This window comes from Panthera leo, chromosome F2 (assembly GCF_018350215.1).
Source record: "Panthera leo isolate Ple1 chromosome F2, P.leo_Ple1_pat1.1, whole genome shotgun sequence".
Lineage (NCBI taxonomy): Eukaryota > Metazoa > Chordata > Mammalia > Carnivora > Felidae > Panthera > Panthera leo.
Genome location: NC_056695.1, coordinates 40,885,870 through 40,909,664, shown reverse-complemented (window position 1 = coordinate 40,909,664; position 23,795 = coordinate 40,885,870). Strand labels below are relative to the sequence as shown.

General features: G+C 40.6%; 1 protein-coding gene across 2 annotated transcripts in view; it reads left to right on the top strand.

Moving 5' to 3' along the window:
- The first annotated feature begins 16,077 nt into the window (after positions 1 to 16,077).
- The window catches only part of CDH17 (cadherin 17), a 62,725-nt gene continuing 55,007 nt past the window's right edge, over positions 16,078 to 23,795 (top strand). For both annotated transcript variants that reach the window (XM_042923534.1, XM_042923533.1), the window contains exons 1-2: positions 16,078 to 16,116; positions 20,283 to 20,353. In XM_042923534.1, the coding sequence (XP_042779468.1) occupies positions 20,306 to 20,353 (48 nt within the window). In that variant the 5' untranslated portion in view covers positions 16,078 to 16,116; positions 20,283 to 20,305. The remainder of the gene's footprint in view (positions 16,117 to 20,282; positions 20,354 to 23,795) is intronic.

Genomic DNA, 23,795 nt, shown 5'->3' with positions numbered 1-23,795 from the left:
ATATTTGTCTTTCTCTGACTGACTTATTTTGTTATGGAAACTCGTCTGGATCACCAGGCAGAAGAACCAAGTGGCAATTGAGATCTTGGATGGAAGGAGGTTTATTTTACACCGGTGGGCCCAGAGGAGATCATTCTCCAGAGATCTGAGCCCAGAGCATCAACAGAGGGGACAATTTATAGTCTGTTTCTTCCACATTCCTCATTAGCAGTAATTTGGCATCTGAGACAAGCAGGGTGGGAACAAGTACCCGGAAGGGAAGTTTTCAGGCAGGAACTGAAATTCCCTTATCAGTCCTGTTGGGCATCATATAACAGATTTTTCCCTAACAATTTCACTTAGCATAACACATTCTAGTTCCATCCATGTTGTTGCAAATGGCAAGATTTCATTCTTTTTGATCAGTGAGTAGCATTCCAGTATATACATATATATATATATATATATATATATATATATATACACACACATATATATGTATATATATATATATATATATATATATATATATTCCAGTACACACACACACACACACACACACACACACACATATATATACCACATCTTCTTTATCCATTCACCAATCAATGGACATTTGGGCTCTTTCCATGATTTGGCTATTGTTGATAGCGCTGCTAAACATTGGGGTGCATATGCCCCTTCAAAACAACATTTTTGTGTCCTTTGGGTAAATACCTAGCAGTGTGATTGCTGGATTATAAAGTAGTTCTATTTTTAATTTTTTTGAGGATGCTCCACACAGTTTTCCAGAGTAGCTGTATCAGTTTGCCTTTCTACCAGCCGTGCAAAAGGGTTCCCCTTTCTTTGCAATCTCGCCAACATCTGTTATTTCCTGAGTTGCTAATTTTAGCCATTCTGACAGGTGTAAGTTGGTATATCTTTGTGGTTTTGATGTGTATTTTGAGGGGAGGGTACATTTTAGAAAGCCCCCTGAGCCAGGGATAATTCAGTTACTGCTAGGGGCAAGGTGTGCCCAGTGTTTATGTAGAACTCCTTGAGCAATATTGGTCATTAGGCCTGACTTGTCTGAGCTGAGCTACAGCAAAGCTAACCACTTCCTAATTAGCTCTGAGAGAGGGTGACCTTCCTCCAGAGCAATTGAAAGACAGCAACCGAATCTGAAGCGGCCAGGTGATGCTTTTTTGCTCCATGACAAGGGAGGGCAGGAGGAACCCTGGGAGGCTATCAGCAGGGAGAAAATTTGGGTGGGATATGCTCAACGGGATAAAGTGGTTGGTGTTGCTGTTCATGGAGATGGTACCCGGGGAAGGTTGCTCAGCTGGGATAGAATTCCCAGGGAAGTAAGTCAGGAAATGTGGCGTGGGAGGGAGAGCTGGTGGGAATGGTATTGGGGTGAAAGTATTGCTCATTTGGCTGTGGATCTGTGAGCTGATCAAGCTGCTTGGTGAACTGGAGCCACCCTGTTTCCAGGGTGTTCGTGGGTAAGTAGGGCCGGGTGGGAGATGGGGTGGCAGGGTCTGTAGGCTGTAACTTGAGCTCAGCGATGGCAAGCTCTTAAGTGCTTGGATTTTTTTCTCCCCTACTCTTACCTGGATTCAAACCGTGGAGCGTCTATTTTTACCTTTTTTGTCCCTCAAAAAAAATTTTTGTTTTTTTTGTAGAGTAATAATAGTAGCTACCTCACAGGGTTGCTGCAAAGATGAAATGATATCATATAGAGAGCAATTAGAAATGGGCCCGGGCAATTAGAAATGGGCCCGGTTCTTCACCTCAGCTGTGCCTGGGCACCAAGGAGAACTTTAAAAAGGATTGCTGTCGGGTTTCACCAAAGACCAATAGATCAGAATCCCTGTGATAGAGTGTAGCCATGTTTGAGAACCCCTGCACTAATTATTTGTATTTAGAAAACTCTTTCAGGGGGTTAAAAAAAAGTGGTGGGTTTGGTTAGCTTTTTGTCAAGCCCTGTGTTGTTAACTGTTACTGGTTTTCTTTCGTATTAAGTGGTAACTTAGGGAAGGTATTGCCACTTCTTGTGTTGCCATACAAGTGGTATTGCCACTTGTAAATCTGCTTGGAAACAGTCCCGGTTTCAGGCAATTCCCTGTGTCTCTTGATTAGGGAGCAGCACTGGGAAGAGGGGCCGCCTCTGTGAGATGCTGGTCAAGCAAATCGGATTTAAACAAGGGGCCGAGGGGCCGGTGGGTAAGCGGGACTCCAGCCATTTAGTTAAGGATGCTCTGCTGGGCCTTCTGCATGCTTTGCTAGAAGGGAGATCTGGTGCCCTGAGCACTTGCTGATGAGGCCAGAGATTCGGTCTCCAGGAGATTCCATCCTCCTCCCTCTGCACTGTGGGCTGCTCCCATGGACTGGGCTTCAGCAGGGGAATTCAGTGAAGATTGATTTCAGTTCCTGTATTTCTCATAGATGTGAGATTTCAGTTCCTGTATTTTCTCATATAGCACCTGGAAAATTCCAGACTTAAGATAACAAGGCTTTTCCAGAAATTCTCCTGGGTTTTTACTGAGGCTAAGCTTAATGTTATCCCGAGCGGGAACACCAAGGAGAAGAAAATTTTCTCCTCTTTATTTCTCAAGTAACTAGGTTTAGGCACCTAGAAAGGCAGGCGGTGAGATCAGAGGTTTATCCAGTGTTGAACTGGCTGAGCTGAAACACTAAGAAACAGACCCAAGGGCTCTGTGGGCACATGGTTGTTTCCTCCTTTCTTCTTTGCTCAGGGCAAAGATAATCTTCAAGTAGGGAAATGCTTTTATTCACATTATAAAAAGGAAAACCTATAAGAAGAGATAAACTAATAAGTAAAACAAATATATTTAAGCAAAAATAAAATGATTAAAACATCCCAAAATACCTGTGATGATAGAACACAAATGATCTGTTTCAAAGGGACTGGATTGAGGTGACTGAAAGTATTTAGCCTAAGTCTTGAATAGGGTGGGATTGGTTGCAGGGAAAACTTCCTTTTTTTGGTAACACATTTATTGAGATAAAATTCATATGCCATAAAATTCAGCATAGAGTTCAACAGTTTTTAGTATATTTATAGAATTGTGAAGCCATCATTGCAATGAATTTTATTTTATTTTATTTTTTTGTTTATTTATTTATTTTAAATTTCTTTCTTTCTTTTTTTAAAATATAATTTATTGTCAAGTTAGCCAACATACAGTATATACTGTGTGCTCTCGGCTTCGGGAGTAGATTCCCATGATTCATTGCTTACATACAACACGCAGTGCTCATCCCAACAAGTGCCCGCCTCACTTCCCATCACCCATTCCCTGCCCCCCCACCCATCAACCCTCAGTCTGTTCTCTGTATTTAAGAGTCTCTTATGGTTTGCCTCCCTCTCTGTTTGTAACTATTTTTTCCCTTTTCCTTCCCCCATAGTCCTCTGTTAAATTTCTCACATTCCACATATGAGTGAAAGCATATGATTTCTGTCTTTGACTTATTTCACTTAGCATAATACCCTCCAGTTCCATCCACATTGTTGCAAATGGCAAGATTTCATTCTTTCTCATTGCCAAGTAGTATTCCATTGTATATATAAACCACATCTTTATCCATTCATCAGTTAATGGAGATTTGGGCTCTTTCCATAATTTGGCTATTGTCAATAGAGCTTCTATAAACACTGGGATACATGTGCTCCTATGCATCAGCACTCCTGTATCCTTTGGATAAACACCTAGTAGTGCAATTGCTGGGTCATAGGGTAATTTTTAACTATTTTTAACTTCTTAAGGAACTTCCATACTGTTTTCCACAGTGGCTGCACCAGTTTGCATTCCCACCAACAGGGCAAGAGGGTTCCTGTTTCTCCACATCCTCGTCAACATCTGCTGTTTCCTGTGTTGTTAATTTTAGCGATTCTGACCGGTGTGGGGTGATATCTTAATGTGGTTTTGATTTGTATTTCCCTCAAGATGAGCAACATTGAGCATGTTTTCGCGTGTCTATTAGCCATCTGGATGTCTTCTTTGGAGAAGCGTCTATTCATGTCTTCTGCCCATTTCTTCACTGGATTATTTGTTTTTCGGGTTTTGAGTTTGGTAAATTCTTTACAGATTTTGGATACTCACCCTTTATCTGATATGTCATTTGCAAATATCTTCTCCCATTCTGTCAGTTGCCTTTTAGTTTTGTTGATTGTTTCCTTTGCTGTGCAGAGCCTTTTATCTCCATGAGGTCTCAATAGTTCATTTTTGCTTTTATTTCCTTTGTCTTTGGAGAGATGTTGAGTAAGAAGTTGCTGCAGCCGAGGTCAGAGAGGTTGTTGCCTATTTTCTCCCCTAGGGTTCTGATGGTTTCCTGTCTCACACTTAGGTCTTTCATGAATTTTGAGTTTATTTTTGTGTATGGTATAAGAAAGTGGTCCAGTTTCATTCTTCTGCATGTTGCTGTCCAGTTCTCCCAGCACCATTTGCTAAAGAGACCATCTTTTTTCCATTGGATACTCTTTCCTGCGTTGTCAAAGATTAATTGGCCATACATTTGTGGGTCAAATTCTGTGTCCTCCATTCTATTCCATTGGTCTATGTGTCTGTTTTTGTGGCAATACCATACTGTCTTGATGATTACAACTTTGTAGTAGAGGGTAAAGTCCAGGATTGTGATGCCTCCAGATTTGGTTTTCTTTTTTAACATTACTTTGGCTATTTGGGATCTTTTGCGGTTCCATACATATTTTAGGATCGTTTTTTCTAGCTCTGAGAAGAATGCTGGTGCTACATTGCAATGGATTTTAGAACATTTTTATCACCAGTAAAAGAAACCCCGTACCCTTTTGTTATAACTCTCTAGCCTCATGCCCCATGCCCTGGCCCCAGGCAACCATTAATTGTACTTGACCTCAAAGGTCTGGATTCATTTACATAGCATAATGTTTTCAGTGTTCATCCATGTTATACCACATGTCAGTACTTCATTCCTTTTTAGGGATGAATAATATTCAATTATCTGGATGTACCACACTTTGTTTATCCAGTCATCAGTCAATGGACATTTGGGTTGTTTTCACTTTTGACTATTATGAAAAATACTGCTGTGGACATTCATGTGCTTTTGTCTGCTTTTGTGTGGACATACATTTTCATCTCTCTTGGATAGATACGTAGGAATGAAACTGCTGGGTCGAATGGTAGCTCTATGTTTAACTTTTTGAGAAAATATCCATCATTGTTTTCCAAAGTTGCTGTATCATTTTACATTCCCCCTAGAAGTGGAAGATTCTGACTCCTCTCCCTCCTTTCCAATACTTGTTGCGATCTGCCTTTTTATTGTTTTAAGTTTATTTATTCCGAGAGAGAGAAAGAAAGAGAGAGAGAGAGACAAAAGAGAGAGGGAGAGAGAGACTCTCAAGCAGGCTCTTCACTGTCAGCTTGGAGTCTGATGGGGGGCTCAGACTCATGAAACTTGAGGTCATGACCTGAGCCGAAACCAAGAGTCAGATGCTTAACCAACTGAGCCACCTGGGTGCCCCGCCCCTGCCTTTTTTAGTACAGCTGTCCTACTGGGTGCGAAGTAGCATCTTGTGGTTTTGATTTACATTTTGCATATGTGTAATGATGGTGAGCTTCAGTTCATGTTCATGTTGGCTATTTGTGTACCTTCTTTAAAACAATTTCTGTTCAAATCCTTTGTCCACTTTTGATTGAGTTTTGATTGTAAGGTGTTTTTTTTAGTGTATTCTACATACAATTCCCTTCTTAAATATGAGATTTGCAGTATTTTCTCCCATTATGTGAGTTCTTTTCACTTTCTTTTCTTTTTAAAAATTTTGTTTGTTTATTTATTTATTTTTGAGGAAGAGAGACAGAGAGTGAGTGGGGGCAGGGCAGAGAGAGAGTGAGAGAGAGAATCCCAAGCAGGCTCTGCTCTGTGAGCATGAAGCCCAACATGGGGCTCAAACCCACAAAGCATGAGATCATGACCTGAGCCAAAACCGAGTTGGTCATTTAACCGACTGAGCTACCCAGGTGCCCCTCTTTTCACTTTCTTAATACTGTTCTTTGAAGCAAAAATTCTTAATTTTGAAAAAGTCTAATTTGCTTTTTTCTATTGTTACTTGTGTTTTTGATGTCATATCTGAGAAGCCATTGACAAATCCAAGGTCATGAAGATTTACCACTGTTTTCTCCTAAGACTTTTATAATTATAATTTTAGCTCTTACATTTAAATCTTTGATCCAGGGGCGCCTGGGTGGCTCAGTCGGTTGAGCGTCCGACTTCGGCTCAGGTCATGATCTTGTAGTCTGTGAGTTCAAGCCCCGCGTCGGGCTCTGTGCTGACAGCTCAGAGCCTGGAGCCTGTTTTGGATTCTGTGTCTCCCTCTCTCTCTGCCCCTCCCCTGCTCATGCTCTATCTCTCTCTGTCTCAGAAATAAATAAAACATTAAAAAAATTAAAAAAAAATCTTTGATCCATTTTGAGTTAATTTTTCTGAGGTAGGGGTCTGACTTCATTCTTCTGCATGTGGGTAACCAGTTGTTTCATTACCATTTGTTGAAAAGACTATTCCTCCCCCCCCACCAGGAAATACTTAAGGACAAAATTTTCAGAGGCAATCCGATGTTTCTAATCTAATCTCATCTAATGAGAGATCCACAAACAGAGAATGGAAACTGATATTTACTGAGCTCCTAGTATCCAGGCTACAGAGTCCTCCTAGGAAAGATTGGTGAATCCCAGGCATATCCATTGCCAGTCTCTTATTTATACCTATGATAGAGATTACTAATCAATCACAGCACTGTCTGGCTGAGACTTGATGACTGCCAGGGCTGACACGAACGAGTGGTGTCCCAGGAAGATCAGTTTGGGAGGAATTAATATAGTGAGGTTAATTTTGACTGTGTTGAGTTTGTTGTGCATATGGGTGGTAATAGGTGGTTGGATATAAAAGACTGAAGCCCAGGCCAAGGGAGAGGTATGGGCAGAGAGAGACACTTGAGTCTTTGGCATGTAGATGGGAGCAGATCCAATCTCTTAGAGTGAGTGACAAGGCAAGATAAACTGGGAGTCTGATGAGCCTACAAATGGGGTCAGAAGGGACTGGCTTGAGAGGTAGAAGAAAAACCAGGAAAGAGTACTGGCAAGGAAACCATGGAGAAAGGGCGATTTAGGGAAAACATATGATAGCATCAAATGTTGGGAGAAGTTTGGTAAGGTGCAGATTGGAGAGTATCTCTGATTATTATGAAGTTTTTCAATTATTTTTTAAAACTTTATTTGTTTTGAGAGAGAGAGAGAGAGAGAGAGAGAGAGAGAGAGAGAATGAATCCCAACCAGGCTCCACACTGTCATCGTGTGGAGCCTGATGTGGGGCTTGAACCCATGAACCATGAGATCATGAACTGAGCCGAAATCAAGAGTTGGACCCTTACCTGACTGAGCCACCCAGGCACCCCTGATTTTTCTGATGGCTGACTTTGGCCTTTTAGAGTTTAGTCAATCTGATTCTCTGACTTGGAAGCTAGAGGCTGGAAGTAGCATAAAATGCACAGGGAAGCCTTGTTTGGGAACTTGGCTATCTTCTATCAGGAATGGTGTCACACAGGGAGCTTTCTTCCTATGGATATTATTATTACTCACATGGAACTAGAAGGAAAATAATTTGACAGATTCTATAGTTGTGGTGAATAGGTTGGGCTTTGAATCAGACCAGGTTTGGAGTCCTAATTCTATAATCAAGCTGTGTGATTTGGCTAAAAGGTAAAACTTTTGTTTTCTACCTATAAAATGGAATCTACTTTGTAGACATGTCGTAAAGATTAAGTGAGAAAACATTTTTTAACTGATAAGCTGATATGCGATGAACATAGTCATATAATATTGCTGAGAAAGAATGACTAAAAGTTATACATATATACTTTTAAAAAAGACTTTATAGATTTAAAAGGACTTTTTACATACATTATTTCAAAATTTCTAAAGAAGCAAACTCCTTTTAGAGCCATGCTGGTGGAATCTTGTCATTGATTTCAGGAAGTAAAACATACAAGCGGGAGCTATTTGATTTTGTAGAACAAGGTCATTTTATTTAACTAATGGGAGGGCAGAGGTGTTAAGAATTTCGCTTAGCCTCACTGACCTCATTGCCTTAAACATAGTTATGTTGGCTGTGAGACAAAGGAGAAGGATTTTTCCTAGACCTGCTGATCCACTGAATATGCTAACCATTGGCATGTGACGAGATGGTTTCACTTTCAAGGTCCTCAAGATAAATAAGGCTTACAGCAACCATGGGCTTCCTAAGGGATCTGAGAAGGAGGAAGTCCATCTAGACAGTGGGTTGTACTGGATGCACACCTAGAGACAAATGGAAAGCATAACACAGCTCAAGAGAAGCCCAGAAATGAATATCAGAAAGTCAACAGAAACCGGATAAAGTGTGACACATTTGACACAAAAGTGACATTGCTTCTCCTCTTCAGTGTGGATTCCCAGAGTGACTGAAGGATGGGAATCAGAAATCAGCCTAAAAGATGACTTGACTTAAGAAATCTGGGGCTATTGGCTTTTATTGTTTAATTGGAAACCTCATTTTGAGTGGAAGAAGTAACCTGATTTTTAGGTAAATCTATTCAATTGTGGAGAAAAAAATAAGGACTTGTTTGTGTTTGGAGGGAAGGCTACTACTGGTTGTTTCATGTCGACTTTGAAGAGGACCCTTGAATTGCAGAAGCAGGTACTGCCAGATTGCATCTTTGGTCACACCTTCTGAGTTATTTCTTAATGTCTCCTGAGGCTGGTTATCCGTGAACTGCGTCATTGCTCAGACGTGGATCCCTGTGGTCTGTCTGTGTTTGCGATGGAATTGACAAAAATTTGTCGATTGAGCCTTCTGTACAGACACTATGCTAGATGTTGGGTGTACAAAATATGGACAAACAGTCTTGATGTCATGGAGCCCACACTCTAGAAGCAGTTGAATACATAGAGTGTTTCCCCTTTTTGGCTTCTGTTTGTCTTCTAATTTACTTCTCTACATTCAAAAGTTCAGATACTTGTTTGGAGATGTATTGAGTATGAATTAACTTCTTTTGGTACAAGCCCACTTCTTTTCTGGAGTGAATACAATGATACCTTTTATGACATCTGATGGCTTCTGCGGTCAATAAAACCTACCTAATAGGATGGTTAATGTTTGACTGAAGTCTGAAGGGAGAGGCTGGGGAAGCAGAACAGTGCGGAGGGAGTGTTCTCCAGGGAGATTCTCAAGCCCCAGCAAGAGTCTCAACAGCTGAATGGAAGAAAATAACTTTTAACGGCCATTTTGTTATTTACTTACAGAAAGGTAAGGGTTGACATGTCTTAACTATGTTGATAATGTACTTCTTCAAGAATGACAAAACAGATGGTGGAGGGAGAGTACTTAAGTTGCTGGACAAATTTATTCCTTGAAGAGTGCTACGTAGCTGGGAAGGGAAGGGAAGCTTATTTCTGGTGTGACAAGTTTTGCTTAGGGAGCATAATTTCTTTCTCAGTTTCTTTTAATTAGTCTCTATTTTATAAATTTAATGAAATATCTTTGGTTGAATCAAGCTTGGCAGTGTAAACAAAGAAAATATGGAGTTTTGGGATGTTTAAATGAGTATTATACCCATTCTTTCTGATTAAAATATAAGAGCACCTAGACCTAAGATGCTCTGGAGCTCTTGTATTCCAGAAATTAGAATTGGAATCTCATTCTTACAAAGTGTTCTCTCTCAGATGTGGTCTTCAAAAAATGAGCATTCTAGGGGCGCCTGGGTGGCGCAGTCGGTTAAGCGTCCGACTTCAGCCAGGTCACGATCTCGCGGTCTGTGAGTTCTAGCCCCGCGTCAGGCTCTGGGCTGATGGCTCGGAGCCTGGAGCCTGTTTCCGATTCTGTGTCTCCCTCTCTCTCTGCCCCTCCCCCGTTCATGCTCTGTCTCTCTCTGTCCCAAAAATAAATAAAAAACATTGAAAAAAAAAAATTAAAAAAAAAAATGAGCATTCTATCTACTTCTCAGAGACTGAGATTAAACTTAGGATTCTTGGGACTGTCTGGGACACAATGGGGGAGGGGAAATGCATAGGAGAAAAGAAACCCTTTTCTTAAAAAGTATTGGATATAAGAATTGAAAACAACCAAAAAACAAAACAAAAACAAACAAATAAACAAACAAAGAGTTGGAAACAGACAGACCTGCAAGCAAGCCTTGGGAAAGCAAGACTTATTGTATGTGTTGGTCAGCTTTTGGTATTTCTTTCCACCTCATTGGTAGATGTACCATCTGCTAACAAGTGATTATTTTGAGATGTCAAGTTGTGTACAGCCTATTGTGTCTTCAAAGGTCCGGTCTCTGCCTCTGTCTTGTTTTTTTCTTTATTATGGGTGACTTCTGCGGGACAGATGCTGTCTCTGATGGGGGATGCTGAACAGGAGATTAGAAGAGCAATACATTCTCTGATATTTTCTTGTTTTTATTTTTCTTCAAAAACTTAGATAGCAAGTGAAAAATCATTTCAAAGAGAAAGAAAGCACATGTTTAGGTGACAAGAAAAATGGATGACATTTAGCTCTCACCAGGAAAAAAAAGAATCACTGAGTAAGGGTTTATCGCAGATTGCAGGGTATATAGTTTATGAGTCTTCAGGGTTGGGCAGATGGGTTAGGCCAGTTTCATCATTTACCAGCCAGCAGGCATTGAGCAGATTGCTTAAGCTCCCTGGACCTTAATTTTCTCATCTATAAAATGGAGATACTTGCCTAACCAAGCAGTTGTGAGAATAAATTAGATAAGCTTGTAAAGAATTTGGTACATGGCTTGCCATGTGGTAGCTGTTCAATGAGAGTTGGCTCTCCTGTCCATTAAAAAGGTCAAGTAGATGATTCAGGTCAAGCTGAAAAGTTGTTGTTTCATTTCCTAGGGAAAAACAACAGTAATGTTACAGTAATGGCATTTTGGGCAAGAGAGCAACAGATTCTATTCTAAGGACATGAAATCCAAAGATATAACAGAATGATGAAACAATTGGGCTTTGTTTTTTTGTTGGTATGTTTTTATGAGAGGCATTTAAAAGCCCCTCTGATGTTTTGTATATAGTTGATGCTTGAACAACATAGGTTTGAACTCTGTGGGTTCTCTTAGGAACAAATATTTTCAATAAATACAGCACAGTCCTATAAATGTATTTTCTCTTCTTTATAATTTTCTTTATATTTTCTTTCCCCAACTTATTTTGCTATAAGAGTACAGTATCTAATAAAACATAGAAAAGATGTATTAATTGACTGGTTTTGTTATCATAAGGCTTCCAGTCTTATGGACTGTAGGCTATTAGTAGTTAAGGTTTTGGGGAGTCAGAAGTTGTATGCAGATTTTTGACTGCACGGGGGTTTAGTGCCCCTAACCCCTGAGTTGTTTAAGGGTCAACTGTGTAAGTTTTTCAGTGGGTGTGGCATCCTTTGAAACTTGCCTCAGTGACCCCTGGGAAAAGTCATTGTTGTTCAAGATGAAGGTTACCTTTCCTGTGCCTCCTCCCTTCTTTTATGAAAAGCAAAATATATGCTGGCAGGAACTCAACTTAGAAGTCCCTGGAAAGGAGAATGCACCCCCACTTTTCTTCCATGTTAAGAGAGGTGACTCGGAGAAGGAAAGCTGAGCACGAATCATCCTGCTTCTTTTTCCAAAGGCTCACAGATAAGTGCTTTTATGGATGTTAGTTTACATGGATAAAAATCTATAGATTTACCTGTTGGCATAAAATTGCATTCATTCAGAAATCCTTGGTCTCCAGCCTAGACTGGGGCTCATTCTGTGGTCTACTCAATGATTCAACATGGAAAAAGTACTTCAGTTTGTTACGGGAGTATCTATCTACCTATTTGTTACTTGTGACAACAAATAGCCATGTTTACTGAGGTACAGTAAATATAAATGTAATAAAAACAGATATTTACTTAGTGGTTGAAGTAATAAAAAAAAAAGTTGATTTTTCACTTAAGCTTATATAGCAGCCCAAGCTATGCTCAGTTAGTGTATGTGGCACAAAGAAAACTTAATTTTTCTTAAAAGATTCTCTAAGACAGACATATTGAATTTTCTCATCCATGATATTCTGACTCAATAATTTCTTACCATATTTTAATTATTTTTAAATATTAAGACTTGTGTTCTTGACAAAGAGATAAAGAGAAGTCAAAATGGTAGATTTGTAGTTTTAAAGAATGTTTAAACTAAGGATGAACACCTCTTCTGTTCATCCTAAGGAGGGTTCTGTGCTTGATCTGTGCAGTCAGAATGGTGCCCCTTCCTCAACCTCTCTGAGCTTAGTTTCCTTCCCCATAGGATGACAACAGGACCTACCTTATAGGATTGTTGTGCTATTTATTTTTTAAATTTATTATTACTATTTTTTAATATTTATTTATTTTTGAGAGACAGAGAACAAGTGGGGGAGGGGCAGAGAGAGAGAGGGAGACCCAGAATCAGAAGCAGCCTCCAGGCTCTGAGCTGTCAGCACAGAGCCTGACGTGGGGCTTGAACCTGTGAACCGTGAGATCACGACCTGAGCCAAAGTCCAACGCTTAACTGACCGAGCCACCCAGGTGCCCTGGATTGTTGTGCTATTTAAATGAAATAAGTTATCCAAAGCGTTTGACTTAGTAAATGCTCATAAAATGCTAGCTGATTAGAAAAAAATTTTTTTTCAACTATAAATAAACTAACTCACGAGAGATTTCATAGTGGCATGGTATTCTTTGTTAAGATAGAATTAAATTCATTTTTCTTTTACTCTCTGACTCATCCCAGCCGCCAATTATGATTTAATTCAGGGATTGGAAAGTGAACCTGCTATGGTTAAGCATGTCTGTACATTTTTGTCATGAGAACCCCTGCCTCGGGGCTACTTTATAAATGAGCTAGTATTACAACAAGTGTTTTAGGGATTTTTGTTTTGTTTTGTTTTGTTTTAATCTCTGTGTCCAAACCCATTGGGATGAAATCTAATTTAGATTTACCTCACAAGGAATTTCTAAGACCAGAATGTGTGATTTTATTATACTGGCAAATGCTTGTCTGTGTCCTTAATAATACACAAGTCACTGTTGTATCATGAGAAAGCACTTTGTCAAAAGCAATTCAGCCATCTTTTATGAAAAATAATGATTCCTAGCCTCCTCTTTAGGCCAGGGAAGGCCCTTACGATATTCTGACAGATACGGAGGAAAGCACATCTTTCCCTTGTGGCCTCCCGGGGTTTCTGAGGTGTCAACCTGCACATCGCAGGGAAAGCAACACTGACGTCTTACGGCCAACCTGCCTGACATGTCAGGCAAGCACCATGACTAGGCATCCATCTATGCCCATTGGGGCCCTCCCTTCCCTTTGACCTCCCCTGACAACCTTCTCATTCAGGGATGGGGCATCCTGTGCGACTCTGAGGAGAGGGCTCCTCACTCCCGCTGCCCTTCCCTTACTCCCTTCCTGGGAGTGTTGGGTGGAATAAAGCTAGGCAGGAATAGGCATAAGCACATGTCTCAAAATGTTTCTTAGAGCTCATTTCTTCTTTAATATGACTGATTCCAGTAGTCATTTGTATTTAAATTGATCACATAAATTGAAAACATTTTAAGTCCTGGGGGAGGCCGTCTATCTTTCGTGAGCCCATTTATCTTGACCACGAACCCATTGATACAAATAATCACTCTCAGTTTTGCAGACGTGTAAATCCAGATTTTCATACACTGAAATATTGGCATATCTACGTTACAAAGCTTAGCGAGAGAACAAAGTGCTTCTATTTGTGTGCCCGGGGGTGGGCGTCCATCCCTCATTTTCTTCTTTCCTTCCTCCTAAATCAGTCTGAAGGATGAGGCAGCGGCCCTGCTTTTATGCCTGCCTGTTTCCTTCTAGCTTATTAATGGCCGCTTTAATTGGGTCCCTAATTTGTCAAGAGTGCAAATTGGTCAGATCTTCCTGTGATTTTTCTAGACCTTTAGAGATGTAATTGGTGCCAGGGATTTGTGAGCAAGACCGACAAGATGGGCATGATTGATCTGAACATCACTTGATGAACAATGGTGTGAGCAGGCTTTTAATCTGATCTTTATTCATATCTGGCCTTGCTTTATAATTTACGGGGCTCTTAGCAATATACAGTGCAGAGATGAAAGAAATGGTACACAGGATATATGGTGCTGTTGGGTCCTGGCAGTATTATGAAGTCCAGTCACATCCTTTCCTGCCCACATCACCTATGAAAACAAATTTTCTAGTCCTTCCCTCCTGCACCTCCTTTGTTCTTTAGAAATGCATAGTTCAACCTTTGAGCAGGGTAAATTATTTGAATTCAAAGCCCTTAATGCTTCATTTTTTTTTTTTTTTTTTCTGTTAAGGATGAGCGATGACTAACTCTATTTGAGGGTTGCCTTTCTAGCTTTTTGCAAGGGGGAGAAAATCAATGCTTGTGTGTTGAGTTACTTGAAGGTTTGGAGACTTGGGATCTAGAAATTCCACGTCCTTACTCAGATAAAGGGGGAAATGACAAGAGTGTCTAAAAATGCCTCTTGGAGGAATTGGCGCCCAGCAGGAGAATCAATCAAGCTTCGAACGGAGCCCTGAGAGGCCTGCCATGGGCGCTGCATGTATAATAACTGAAGACAGCCCTTTCTGAGGCCACCTCTGTCCTGGAATGGCAGTGCCTTTCTTAGTCAGAATCAGAGTTCCTTGGTATATTAGTTTGGTAGGGCTGCCAAAGCAAAGCACCACGGATGGGGTGGTTAAACAACAGACATTTATTATCTCACAGTTCTGGAGTCTGGACATCCAAAATCAAGGTGTCAGCAGGGGTTGGTTCCTTCAGAGGGCCATGAGGGTCTGTTTTTGGCCCCTCCTTTCTCCTTCTGGATGCTCATCTTCTTCTTATGTCTCTTCACATTGTCTTCCCTCTCTGTGTGTCTGTGTGTCCAAATTTCCCCTTTTTATGAGGACACCAGTCAGATTGGATGAAGGCCTACCCTAATGACCTCATTTTAAGCGCATTACCTCTGTAAAGACCCTATCTCCACATAACATCACATTCTGAGGTCCTTAGGAGATAGGACTCCAACATACGAATTGGGTGTGGGCACTATCCAACACATAACACCTGGCTTGGTTAAAAAATGGGAGACTGCTGGGGCACCGGGTCAGTTAAGTGCCGACTTTGACTCAGGTCATGATCTCGCAGTTTGTGGGTTCAAGCCCGGCGTCAGGGTCTGTGTTGACAGCTCGAAGCCTGCAGCCTGCTTCAGATTGTCTCCCTCTCTCTGCCCCTCCCCTGCTCTTGCTCTGTCTCTCAAAAATAAATGTTAAAAAAATTTTTAAAAAGGAGACTGCTAAGGTGAAGGTCAGCGGGGAAATGAGGAGAGATGGTACCATACATGAATACGTGTTCTGTAGGAACTAGATCTCCTAGGCTAATGTTCCTCTGAGCAGGGGGCATCATATCAGTTTCTGACGAGGAAGAGCAGCAGAGTTTAAAAAAAAAAAGGAAAAAGAAAAAGTTTTTTGAATTTTTGGGAAGATGTGTAATGGATTAAGTGATACTAGATGTCTCATTATGTTTATGAAAAGAACATGGGTGTAGAATTAGCCAGGCAGTGTGATCTCGGGCACGTCTTTTAACCTCTTTAACCCTCACCTTTAGATTTTTGATCTTTAAGAGGCAGATTTTAACAGTACCTGCTTCAGAGGGTTCTTACGAGAAATCAATAAGGTAACGCATATAGAAGTCTTAGCATGTGCATGGCAAATGGTTTTCAGTAAGTGTTAGCTGCCTTCGTGCTATTCTTCCGGCTGGACACAGATTCAGGACGCAGAGGGATTTGTGTTTTGTGGGCTGTGGTGAATCAAGGCATTGGCCGTAAACAGCAAGGCCAGCAGCCCTGATTCTGTATTTGCCGATGGTCCATGGTTAAAGCAAGTGGTGGTGGCTTTTCAAAATCCCCCTTTCCCACAAAACCTTTGACCTGTGTTGCTAAGGATGTGCTTGGCCTCACAGATAGTTGCCATAGAAACTGTCTGAATTTAGTCTTTGTGCCTGAGGGGAACCCCAACAAATAGCAAAAATTCTAAGCAGATCTTTGGATCAACCATTTCAGGTAGGGCAGCTAAAATGTCACTGAATTATCTAGAAATACACTCCAATCCTTTTCTAAGCAGTGTTTGTGAGGAAATCTATCAAGTGTGTGTGGCGTGGTGGTTTTAGGCAGTTGCGGTTATAAACTATGGTTTCCCTCCAGCAATATTATGATCCAGGATGTGATATTCATTAGTGGAATTACGTCCATGCACAGAGGAAATATAGGCAAGATTTGTTTGAGGGGCTAAAGTCCTCCTCTGGCATAATCCCAGCATTAGTGCCTTTTGCCTTGATGCATTCAGATAAAGGCTTTGTCTCACGGCGTCGCTTGGTTGTGAAGGCTGCTTCTTGAGTATTATGGGGGCCTCCAAACGCCAGGGATGATGAAAGGAGACGTTCTCCAGGACAGTGCTGAAAGCTCTGACTAAGGGAACGAGGTGGCAGAATGAATTTTTATGTGATGAACACTGTTCAAACTATTAACTCATTGAACCCCATAAATCTCAAAGGTAAGTACTATGATCATCCCTGCTTTACAGAGGAATACAGACAGGTTGCTGGAGGAACCAGGATCCACACCAACCTGTCTAACTCTGGGGTCCGTGTTCCCAACAACCGCACTGTGGGGTATATTTGTCTGCAAATAAATCACGGAACCCTAGGCATGGCAGCAGAGAGCAATTACTTCTCTTGCTCACTGGAAACCTTTCTGTGAGGGATAAGACTAGCTGTGACTGACAAAATAAGGGATAAGTGCATTGCTACTTTTACATTTTAGATTCCTTAAAGCATCCCAGATGGTGGCCTGTCTGAGCATCTGACTAAAATAAGGCATTTATTTTATTTTCATTTGCTTTTCTATCATTCAACTTATATGTCTTTGGGAGATTAAAAGCACTAAAGAAATCAGTTCAAGGAAGAGGTGATGTGTATCTGCCAGTCCTTAACCTATTTACTGAGCAGAAATCTGTTAGTGTATTTAAAAGAGAAGCAAACCTTTTCACCAACAATAAAAATGTATTACTTTGCATCAAAACAAATCTTTAAATTCCAAATTAACTTCCTTTAACAATTTATGTTTATTCTGAAAGCTCTTATAGATTGGACAAAATTCATAGGATATCAGTGTTAGACAATTAAAATGTTTTAGAATTTAACAAACATCTGTTGAGGGCTTAATATATGCAAGGCATAGTATGACAAGCTGTGAGAGGTAAAAAAAAAAAAAAAAATTTTAATTAGGCCTCATGGCGCCTGGGTGACTCAGTTGGTTGAGTGTCAGACTTCGGCTCAGGTTATGATCTCGCCGCTTGTGGGTTCGAGCCCCGCCTCGGGCTATATGCCAACAGCTCAGAGCCTGGAGCCTGCTTTGGATCTGTGTCTCCCTCTCTCTCTGCCCCTCCCCCGCTTGTGCGCACTTTCTCTCTCTCTCTCTCTCTCAAAATAAATAAACATAATAAAAGAATTTTTTAAATAAAAAAATAAAATTCGGCCTCTGTCTTGAAGGATTGTGCTTCCTAGTAGAGGAAATAACACGGATATATAAATAAATGATTAAAAAACAAAATGTAGGAGGTGTTTCAAGAGGAAGATACATCTGGCTGAAAATCACTGACCATTTCATTAAGGAAGTAGGATTTTGGTTCTAGCTCTGTGAGCTACCCCTTATTTGCATATCCCAGTTCTTAGCATGGTATCTGGCATATGAGAAGCTTTTTATAATAATTCAATGCTTTTGAAATAAATGAACAAGTTGGAACTAGAGGTGAGGTATGACAAGTAGTATGAGTAGAGGTCAGGAAGGACAATCTTAATCCAACTTCCTGATGCAAATATTATCTGTCCCTTTATTGCAGCTGGCCTTGTGCTGGGTGGGGAGGACAGCAATCCCTGAAGCATGGAGACAGGAAATCTCGGGTGCAGAGTCCATCCTGGTAGACAGCTTTACTGAGGGTGGGAAGGGAGTTGGAGATAAGACTGGAAGAGTAAGTTGGGACCAGTATTTAAAAGCTCTTGAATGCTGTGGAGCTTGAGGTGAATGATCCCCAAGTGTGCCATCATCATGTATATTTTCGCTTCTCTTACAAGTATTTTTTATAATAATTATTATTTTTTGTTACTTTTTTTTGAGAGAGAGAGAGAGAGAGAGAGCATGCACGCACAAGTGGGAAAGGAGCAGAGAAAAAGGAAAAGAGAGAGAATCTCAAGCAGGCTCCACACTGTCAGTCTGGAGTGCAACGTGGGGCTTGAACCGACAAACCATGAGATCATGACCTGAGCTGAAACCAAGAGTTGGACACTCAACTGAATGAGTCACCCAGGCACCCCTTCTCTTAAAAACATTGGTGACAGCTGATCATGTGAATTTTTCCAATGTGAAAAAAACAAACCTAGTTAGATTTAATCATTGATTCATTTATATATATATATATTTATATATTTATATATTTCATATTGCAATATACTTCAGCCTGGCATTGTTATTTATTTCCATGTGTTTCCAAACCACATAAGCAGTCTAAAGCAGTAGAAAAATGTCTGTTTGTGTTTAAGATAATGAGCCAATTCTAAAATGATGTTTGAACACAACGACCAAATTAATTCTGTTGCAAAAGCTCATTTCTAAACATTTATAGAATTTATGAATCTGATTTTCCTGAAGGGTTTTGATTCTAGTTCTTCCTTAACATAGCTGTAGAACCTTGGGAATAGTTGCTTCATTGATTTAGCATGTAGAAACAATATATACATTTTGTATATCTCCATACCTCTATTCCTATATCTGTATCTCTGCAGCTCCCACATTATATACAGTACAGTAGAAAGAGTTGAAAGAGGTTTAGGTCTTTGGGATCTGACAGATCTGGCTGAAAGCAATGCAATGTCCCTTTCTAGCTATGTGTTAGGCAAATCACTTAACTTTGAACTTCCATTTCCTCATATATACAACAAGTATAACATTTCCTAACTCATTATGTTTGTGAGAAACTCACAGGCTTTCTGACTCAGAATCCACTGTCTACATCACTGTTACACTGTTTGTAAAGGCTCCTCCCAAATCTACCTCCTAGATGTTGCTTAATAAATGCTTATTTCCATCTTTATCTCCTAAGGCATTTGCGAGGCTAAAATTGTGTAGTACATTTACCTTTTTAAAGTTCAAATATGGGAGCTCCAGTGGCTCAATCGGTTAGCGTGTGGTACTTATAAAGTTCAACTATAAGCTATCCAAATGTAAGAAATTTAAAATGTCAGGGACTACATTTTTAGAGTGGTTAGAATTTCAATAACCATATTTTCATGGTGACTATATTAGTGATATAAGTTCATTGGAATTTTGGTGAAATGGGTACATGTTCCATTTTACCAATTTTTTTGGTTTTGTTTTAGCAGTCCAGTATTATGATAGGCAACAACTCTGCTTTATAGTCCATGTGGAAAATTTATATCAGATCTTAAAAATCAGTTCGTCATGATGTGTCTCAGAGTGAAAGTTATAATGTTGAAAAAATGTGAAGCCACAAGAAAGAAAGGAATAATGCTGAACAGAAGAGAGTAAGGACAGAGTTTGGATTTTTATTTGGTTGCTTTTGGAGTATTAAGAAATACACTTAGGCATATTGCCTTAGGCATATATACTTAGGCGTAGGAAATATACTTAGGCATATTCCCTTAGGCATATTGCCTAGTTAGCAACAGTGTTTAGAAGACCGAAGTGTGGCTGGTGAAGTCTTTGAATGAAGGATGATGAACGTTCTTGGGTTCTTTCTGCTCGAGGAAGCTCATGTCTTTGCAACTTTGAATCAGAATCACTAAAATTTTAGTATCTGTTATCCTGGCATTTGCCAAAACATATCTTTCCCATGCATACAATAAAAGTGAAAACTATACTTATTTTCTACCATTTAAGACCCTTAAATGGAGAAGATTATAATAAAGTGAAACAGGTAAAGAAATGGAATAACTATGAGCTTCTTTGGGGATTTTGACTTGTGTGTTGCTATGGATGAGGCATCATAAAGCTTCTGGAAGGCTGGGTGGTTCCAAAACGAGAAGAAGTTGGCCTTTAGAAATCCCATTCTACTAGGTTTATAACTGGATATTGTTCAATGATCCTTTCTGGTTGGAAATATGTGATTTTAACCGACTGGTAACTAATCACTTTTATCTCTGGTTTATTCACAGAAGTTTCAATACAGAAAACCACAATGATGCGAGCCCAACTCCATTGCTTGTGTCTCCTTACACTTTATTTGGTAAGAGAAGAGGATGCTCTTTATTTATTTGCCAGAATATTTTCTGCCATTTTCTACCTCATACCAAGGAAACGATGATTATCATCACCTAAAAAAAAATCTATCAAAATTAAATTGTATACAAAGGACACGTAGTTTGCCCCACTGTGATATTTTTGATGAAATGGCTACAAGTCAAATGTCTACTCTTCAACCAGGGAGGTATTTTCTCCTCAGCTCTTAAGAACCAATACCACTTAATGGGCAAGGTTTAAAACAAATCTGTCTATTCATGTTTAGATCTTCATGTATAGCTCAGGGACTCTGGAAAGAAAAGTATACTGTACATATATTAATGTCTATATATACTAAATATATTTATGTGTATGTAGTGTATATATATATATACTTTAGTCTATGTCCCTTAATCTTGACTTTTTTTTTTTTACTTTGACCATGAAAAATTACCATGGGAATATTAAGAAAAACATTTTCTCTATTTTCAACCCTGCTCTGTTTTGTACTTTTATCCCCTATATATGGTTTGGAGTTTTCTGGTCAAAGTTGTCTTCAGCCATTTGTTGAGTCAACCCTGTTGACTAACAGGCTTCTAGAAATTAGAGCTGGATGGACTCTGGAGAGACCCAGCCCTCAATCTTGGGTAGATAGTGGGGTGTCATTGTTGTTTTATTCATGAGTCTCATAAAGGTCATACACTTGCCCAACAGTCTGTTGTATTAGGGGGCAAGATTATGGGGAAGCATCTGCTTTCTCTTTAGAAGGAAGTTGCTAGACCCTCACATTTCAAATCTTGTTTTTTTCTTCTGGAACCCAAAAATAGCATCAAATTCTAAGTTCCTGGGAGCCTCCTAGAGTCCTCAAAGTTCAGAATATTGACATAATGAAACAGAGCCAAACTTGTAAACCTACCAGAGCCTTCCTCCTGGGGGAGGGAAGGAAGCTGTGGTTCCAACTTTATGAGCGATGTGCCTCCTCACAGACTGGGGGCTCAAAGCCAGACACAAGGGCTGCTTGGAGTATGTCAAACATCCCCTCTTAACCTGTCTCCTCTTCTTACCCTATTGAATGCCCTTTGCTATCTGTCTTATCACAGGTGGTAGTGAAGTCAGACCTAGGTACAAAAGTGGCAGTGCCACTTACTAGTGATAGGAGCTTGGGTGAGATAGTTAAGTTCTGAACCTCAGTTTTCTGCCCCATGAAATGGGTCTCAAAAGAGTACTTGCCTTGGGGCACCTGGGTGGCTCAGTCAGTTAAGCGGTTAAGCGTCCGACTTCGGCTCAGGTCACGATCTCACTGTCCGTGATTTCGAGCCCCACGTCGGGCTCTGTGCTTACTGCTCAGAACCTGGAGCCTGTTTCAGATTCTGTGTCTCCCTCTCTCTCTGACCCTCCCCCGTTCATGCTCTGTCTCTCCCTGTCTCAAAAATAAATAAAACGTTAAAAAAAATTTTTTTTTTTTAAAAAAAAGAGTACTTGCCTTATTGGTTCTTGTGGCCATTAAATGAGCTAGTGCATTTATATAAAGCCCTTTGGTCAGTGACCGGCCCAGTCTAAGTACTAGATAAATATTGCCTATTATTATTACTACAGCATTTTAAATATTCAGTGTCTACATTCATATGGACCTTGACTTCCATGAGGAGAACTATCTTTTAGTCATCTTTGCAGCCTCAGCACGCAGCACTATGCCAGGAACAGGGTAGAAATTAAGTACATAATCATGGACTTCTATTAGGAGACAGCAAGATCTAAGACAAGATTCTATCATGATAATTTGATAATAGTGGGCTTATCTTGTCTGAGAAGGCGATATGCATTTTTTTTTTTTCCTGGATAAAACGTTGGATATAAGTTTTCCTTCTCTCTACTCTCAGGCCAGTGGGATTTCTACCTAGAGTAAGAAATAGTGCCCAAACCATTGCTGGCAGCAAGAGCCTTGCCCAGGAGATAGCCACATGCACAGCTGTGTCAGGTGAAGGAAGGGAGTTGCTACCATCCACCCCACCACCCCCTGTCATTTAAAAAAATTTTTTTTAATGCTTATTTATTTTATTGAAAGAGAGAGAGAGAGAATGAACAAGTGGGGGAAGAACAGAGAGAGAGAGAAAAAAAAGAGAATCCTAAGCAGGCTTCATGTTCAGCCTGAGGTGGGGCTTGATCTCCCAACTGTGAGATCATGACCTGAGCCAAAATCAAGAATCAGACACTTGACTGACTCAGCCCCCCAGGCGCCCCTCACCCTCAGTCATTTGTTCAGCAAGTGGCTTTCCTGTTCTCTCCTGAGCACTGGTTTCCGTCAGGGGAATGAAACATTGCATGAATATATTGCAAGGGCCCTGAAGAGAAAGCAAGTAAGTGACCAGGGTTTGGGAAGGGGTGCTGAATAGTTAGGTAGGGAAATCAAGGAGAAGCCACCTGTTTTAGAGTTTTGCCTGGGATTGTACTTCTTCTAGAAGTAAGGAGGGTTTGGCATAAATACTATGTAATTACTGCAAGAGAACTCTTGATGGGAAGTACAAGGAGGGTGGCTACAAGGTAGGCAGACCTAGCAGTCCCATGTATCCTTTGCTGGTCTGGAAGGGTGTGGCAACGTGGCTCAGAGTTGGGGCTCGGTGGTGCCACAGAGCTGGCTTCATCCCACATTCTCTGTGTCTCCACTGTGGCACTTTTCTGGACATACTTTCCTGATCTTGTTGAGGAGCAGAAGAAATGATACGTGTGGAGGGTCTAGTCCCACAGCTGCTGCCCAGGAAACATTTAAAAAATGACAGTTCTATTCTCTTCCCTTCCTTTTACTTCGTGCAGGATGGTAGGTGTTACCTCTCCAACTCCTGCATGAACCCTCTTTTCTTTCTCGTTTCCCCCACACCACCTTTCCCAGTTCGGGCAATGTGGCTTGATGACTCAGAACACGCACACGCATTTTGAAATCTTTATAGCCCAAATAGAAATGTTAATGGGCATGTAGGGAGATTTGCTGCCCTGTTACGAGAATGCAACTTTGAACCTTGCAACTGAGATATACCCTCCTGTCCCGAAAGGTGAGCCAGCTTGTCCTCGCAGGAAGAACACAGCCCTGTTTGTGAGGTTTGCTCGACTAATGGGAGTTTCTTCTGGATGCCATTACTAGTGTGAGCTGCTGAAAGACTGGCCGCTTGCTGATATGAGCAGAAAGTTGATGAAGGCAGTTTGCTGTTAAATCATGATCCCACAGAAACCACTGCTCTTATCTTGTACAAACCATGGTGGTGCCTGGACATCTGCACCCAGTTCTTGTGTCCTGCCCTCCAGAGGATATGTGGAAAAGGAGTGCAGGGGAGAAAGAGCCCCCAGAGGAAGATATTCCTTTAAAGGAATTGATGAGCTAGAAGTCTATAACGTTATTGTGTCAGTTAAGGATGCTTTTAGTGTAGGCAATAGAAAGTTCAACTTTGGAGTGGCTC